General features: G+C 48.9%; 1 protein-coding gene across 2 annotated transcripts in view; it reads left to right on the top strand.

The window, feature by feature from the left end:
- The first annotated feature begins 2,741 nt into the window (after nt 1–2,741).
- The window catches only part of CPEB4 (cytoplasmic polyadenylation element binding protein 4), a 37,919-nt gene continuing 34,660 nt past the window's right edge, over nt 2,742–6,000 (top strand). Inside the window, exon 1 of one of the 2 annotated variants that reach the window (XM_021532133.3) lies at nt 2,742–5,452. In XM_021532133.3, the coding sequence (XP_021387808.1) occupies nt 4,331–5,452 (1,122 nt within the window). In that variant the 5' untranslated portion in view covers nt 2,742–4,330. The remainder of the gene's footprint in view (nt 5,453–6,000) is intronic. The other variant, XM_021532132.3, reaches the window with a different exon arrangement.

Below are 6,000 nucleotides of genomic sequence, written 5' to 3'. Positions count from 1 at the left end.
AATGAATCCATTAGATGCTGATGGTGATTAGCAAAAGGTACCATGATGACTTAAAGTACTTCAAGTGTCATCCAGACTGAAACCTTTCAGGTGAAAAGTGTTGGACACATCAGGACCGAGCTGCAGGGACCGATTTGGCGGATGTGGCAGCAAATCTGAGCATGGATCTCACCACTGTGTGTGAGCAAATGCTACTGAGAGAATTCTCCCATTTCCTTCTCATTTAAAAAGTCTTGACTACTTTCTGTTGTGGTGAAGGTTTTCTAATTATTTGAATCTTATGTTTCAAATTTCACCCAAAAGTTAGGTCATGGCATAAGCTATGGCAAAATCAGTGTGGTAAAGGGGTTAATTTGACTCTACAGGGATTTGAGCTTACAGCTTGAGTGATTTAAAACACTGGAGCAAGCTGGTCTAGTGGAAGGTGTCCCTGCCATGGGAGGGGTTGGAACTGGATAATCTTTAAGGTCTCTTCCAACACAAACCATCTGTGATTCTGTGACGCTGTTGTCCTCTGTATTCTTTGAGACTCTGTACATCATCCAGCCACCAAAGTGAGAATTTCCTCACATGTGGTTAAATCCACTTATTTATATACAACCCTGACTTTCTTCAGTAATTTATTCTTCTTGGTAAATTATGCCTGCAATCCCTGCATATTGGTCAGGCATTTTTGGTCAAAGAGGTTGAACAAACAGTCACTAATCCTGCTGGGCAGCTGAACCATCCCAGCACTGGCCCTTGAGGAACCTCCCATGGTTTGAGCAAATGATATTTGTCAGGCAAAGTGATTAAAGTTAGATTTTAGAAATTCTGGTCGTATCACTCCAGTCCATCTGCGTCTACCCTAATGCACTGCAAGGGTGTGCCTGAAATTAAATTAAGGACATATACTCAGTCTTTCCCAAACTATTTGTGGAACAGCAATCTGCTGCTGGAGTCAGGTCCAGGACAGAAGTGCTTGTTAACCCTAAGCTGTAAGATGATGGTAACAACATTATGACTAGAAAAATGCAGAGGAAAATAATGCTTAGTATCAGATGAGCTCATAGACGTTGCAGACAGTAAACAAAAGGGGAAATTATAACCCAGTCATTACATTTTCACAATGATGTTTTCACCACATGTAAACAAGGCCTTTTTCACATATAGGAACAAAGTGTCTGTGATTGTGAAGAAAAGGTTTTATTAAATAAAATTGTTGGGAATTACCTGGTTTGGTAAAAGTATTATCCAAATGACAGTCATGGGTCTGAGAAGGAGTCTTGGAGCAAATAAGAGGACAGCCCTCTACTAAAAGAAAACTTTTGAGGAAATTTCTCTGAGTATTTCTTTTTCAACTTGACTTTTCAAATGGTGTACCTACATAGAGTTATTTTAATGTCACTATATTTTGATATTAATTTCTGAACTATCTTTTCATTTGCACACCGTAATCTGTCAGTGCGCAAAACCAGCGCCCATCCCCAAAATTATGTAGTGTATAAACCAGATGTGTAGTAGACAGACTTTTTGATGCTTGCTCTTGGACTACTTAGGTTTGTTATGTGTAGTAAATATAATTCGCGCCATTCCTTGTATGAAATATGTAATACTTGTTAGATTATACCCATTGTATTAGTTCTCCCTCCCTTGCAGGCGAGACTGGGTGTATATTGGAAACTGATTTAAAAGTAAAAGGCTCGGCCAGGAGATGGGCCATGTCTGGGCTCCAGGTGTTGATCATCGGGTGCTGATCATCGCATAAATGGCCCAAGATGGATATCATGGAAATCCTCACACAGATCCATGTGAATGCAGCCTTCCTGTAAAATCTCATCAGGAATTCTCCTACCCGGACATTGAATTATTTCTCCTCATCACCAAAAAAGAAACTCTTATCAACGTATGGACTCTGAATAGAAGAAAAGACTGATTGCTGAAATCTTGGCCTCAGGCGGAATTTTCCCTATAAAAACCGCCTGGGCCAGGATGGAGGTGTGTGGGCATAGGGAAAACCTCTCCTGAGGCTGACTCCTTGTTGCACACCCAGGGCCGACCCCGGGCTCGGCTCTGTCCTTTCCTTGTGGCTGGCTAGATAGAATTTGACCGCTAATAAAATTATTTTTTATTTTTAATCTGGCTGAATAAATTCTCATTTATAACAGGTCGTACGTATGGATGAAATTATTCTCTGTGAGAGTGGTGATGCCCTGACACAGGGTGCCCAGAGCAGCTGCGGCTGCCCCATCCCTGAAGCATCCAAGGCCGGGTTGGACGGTGCTTGGAGCACGCCGGGACAGGGTTAGGTGTCCCCGCCATGGCAGGGGGTGCAATGAGAAGCTCTTTAAGTCGCTGCGGAGCGCGGCCGCTGCCCGTGGCACCGGGCGCTGACACTGACAGCTGCCGCCCTGCCCTGCACAAACATGGCGGGCGCCGCGCTCCTCACTCCAAGATGGCGGCGCCGCCCGCATCCGCCTGACCTCCCGCCCACACCTAAGATGGCGGCGCCGCGCGCCCATCCCCGGGGTGGCCGCCCCGACCGGGGGAGTCCCTGCCCGCACCAAAGATGGCGGCGCGGCGCCGGGCGGAGCCGCAGCCGGTGGCGGGGGCGGGCCGGGGGCGCGGCCGCCACCGCCCCGGAAGCGCCGCGCGGCCCCCGCCAGCTGGTTGTCATTTGGTGCGGCCGCTCGGTCCGGGCGGCACGGGCTGGGCAGCGGCCGCGCGGGGACCGGCGAGGAGGCACCGGCTGCGGCGGCCGCCGGGGGGGTGGGGGGCGGGGAAGGCGGCAGAAAAAAAAAAGCCACACGGAAAAAAAAAAAAAAAGACGCAAAACGAGGCGGCGGCAGCAGCAGCAGCAGCGGGGGCTGCGCGCCGGGGACCGAAAGCTGTCGATCGGCTCGTCCTTCCAGCTCCCCGCAGCATCGAGCCCGCGGAGATCCCCCCGGTGCGGCCGGTACATGAGGGGCACGGCCCGGCCGCAGCCCAGCCGAGCCGCCGCAGGGCAGGGAGCGCCCCGAGCCGCCGCCGCCCGAGCTCCGAGCGCTGCGCCCCGAGACAGAGCCTGCCCCGAGCCCGCCGGGAGAGCCGCCTCAACACCTTCCATGGGGGAGAGAGGAGCCCGGCCGGCCGCGCCTTCCCCTCCGAGCCGGAGGCTGCTGCGCTGCTGAGGTAAAACCGCTCCTGCCTTGCCCGGCTCGAGCGAGGGCGGGGGACGCGCGGGGCACCCACAGCCCGGCCCCGCTGGATGCCGAGCGCCTGAGCAGGGAGCGCGTTCCGCGGGCTCGCTGGGGCTGCGGGAGCCGCGATTCCCGGGGAAGGAGGCGAGCCCCGCACCGCGAAAACACCCTCCCGGCAGCGGAGAGCGAGAAAAAACCTCCTTCCCCTTCCTCCTGCACAACTCGCTGTCCCCTCCCTTCCCTTTCCCGAACGCTGATTTTCTGAGATGAAAACCTTCCTCCTCGGACAGTCAGGACTCATATGAAGGACACGCAGATATTGGATCATAAATAAGAAGCGAGTCTGGCGAGCTCAGAAACCCAGCCCAGAAGGAGCAGCATCAAGAATCCACCCTTCTCCTGCACAACTCACTCCCCACCCAACACACAGAGAATACTGATTTCCTGAGATAAGATCTCACCCCTTTAAACAACCACACACGCACACACACGGTGTATATTATTGCTAAATATAATAGGTTAAACCCAGCAGCACGGGATAAAGCCTCTTCTGCAACTCACTCCCCCATTTCACCTTTCTGAATGCTGAGATCCTGAGGTAAATTTTTCCCTTGTCCACAGCAAAGACTCTTTTTGAACAGGACACAAATATATATTAGATTATAGAGATGTATTAAATTATTCCAGATTTAAATCTATTTTTTGCTGCCAAGGGGTTGAGGGACCAGACGTCATTGTATTTTTTTTCTTCCCTCTTAACTCATTTATGGGCGAGTCAAGGCTGCTGAGGAGGAAAAAAACAGGATAGTTAGAATCTCTTTATCCTTATTTCCCAGAAGCTTATCCTCTCATTGCTGTGCATTTCCTTTAGAAAAAGGAAACCTCTTATTTTGTGAACCAAAGATTTATTTTTCCCTTCCTCCTGGCCAAAGGAAGGAAACGGACACAAATTGACACATTGAAATAGTTGAAGAGATCTATCTTTTGCAAAAAGAAAAAACAAATAAAAAGCAAACATCTTTATCCAAATCTGAAATAAATAGCGTGGAGGGAGACACTGGAATATCTAGCGAAAACCAGGATACTTGCTAATCTTGCCTCACAAGAGGACAAGCTAAACACTAAACATCAACTTGTTCTTACAGGGAGGATTCAAACCCTAAATATAATAAATGGGGGATTACGGGTTTGGAGTGTTAGTGCAAAACAACACTGGAAATAAGTCAGCTTTTCCAGTCAGATTTCATCCACATCTGCAGCCTCCACACCATCATCAAAATGCAACCCCCAGCCCTGCTGCTTTTATAAATAATAACACAGCTGCCAATGGCAGTAGTGCTGGGTCAGCTTGGCTCTTTCCTGCTCCAGCTGCCCATAACATTCAGGATGAGATTCTGGGGTCAGAAAAATCTAAAACTCAGCAACAGGAAAAGCAGGAGTCCCTAGAAAAACAGCAGCTTTCCCCTGGTCAAAGTCAGGAAGCAGGCATGCTCTCTGAACCCGAGAAAACTAAAACCGAAGAGAACCAGGGTGATAATTCTTCAGAGAATGGCAATGGAAAGGAGAAAATAAGACTAGAATCGCCGGTTTTAACAGGATTTGATTACCAAGAGGCTTCGGGGCTCGGTACTTCGACTCAGCCCTTGACATCCACCGCATCTTCTCTGACTGGTTTTAGTAACTGGTCTGCAGCTATTGCTCCTTCTTCTTCTACAATAATCAATGAAGATGCAAGTTTTTTCCACCAGGGAGGGGTCCCTACTGCCTCAGCTAATAATGGTGCTCTGCTGTTTCAGAATTTCCCACATCACGTCAGCCCTGGCTTTGGTGGTAGCTTTTCCCCCCAGATCGGACCCCTCTCTCAGCACCACCCTCATCACCCCCATTTCCAGCATCATCACAATCAGCATCAGCAACAGAGGAGGTCTCCTGCAAGTCCTCACCCACCTCCATTCACACACAGAAATGCTGCTTTTAATCAGTTGCCTCATTTGGCCAACAATCTTAACAAGCCACCTTCTCCGTGGAGCAGCTACCAAAGCCCCTCGCCCACCCCGTCCTCCTGGAGCCCCGGCGGCGGCGGATACGGCGGCTGGGGAGGGTCCCAGGGCCGAGACCACCGCCGGGGACTGAACGGAGGGATCACCCCCTTGAACTCCATCTCGCCCTTAAAGAAGAATTTTGCAAGTAATCATATCCAGCTGCAGAAGTATGCACGACCCAGCTCGGCCTTCGCTCCCAAATCCTGGATGGATGACAGCTTGAACAGAGCTGACAACATTTTTCCTTTTCAGGTGAGCGCACTCTGTTGTATCCATAAGAAAAAAAAAAAAAAACACAACCAAAAAAAAACCTCTCTAAAGAGCATTAATATGCCCTGGTTGTGGGATTTCTGTGCTTGCAACTGAAAAAAACCATATGGCTAACTCAAAATGTCATAGTGGGAATGATCCTCCAAGCTGTGATTCATGGGGTTTTTTTTAACAGTGATGGTCATAAATATCTATTGCGCACCAGCCATCTGTATTGGCCACTTTGCTTCAGCTTAATACTTACACACAGACAGGAATAGCCAATGGAGAAATTCACTGACAAGTATTTCAACAAAGAGGAAAAAGGAAAAAAAAGTGCCTGGTGGAGTATGAGAGATCTGAGGCCTTTGAAGGCATTCAGCAATGTACCACATCTGAGAAAAAGTATGGAGTGATTTTATTTGGTTTTACAGTATCACATGGGCTTGCAGTGCAACATAATTTTTGTAGCGTTTTTGGGGGAAACTTTGCTTTTTACAAATAATGCTAATCAGTGCAGTTTGCTCTCCTCAGGAATGGCAGCAAATTTT

The sequence above is a fragment of the Lonchura striata genome, chromosome 13 (assembly GCF_050655825.1).
Source record: "Lonchura striata isolate lonStrDom1 chromosome 13, ASM5065582v1, whole genome shotgun sequence".
In the NCBI taxonomy this organism is placed as follows: Eukaryota; Metazoa; Chordata; class Aves; order Passeriformes; family Estrildidae; genus Lonchura; species Lonchura striata.
Note: the sequence above shows the minus strand (reverse complement) of the source record. Positions and strands in the feature narration are given on the sequence as shown.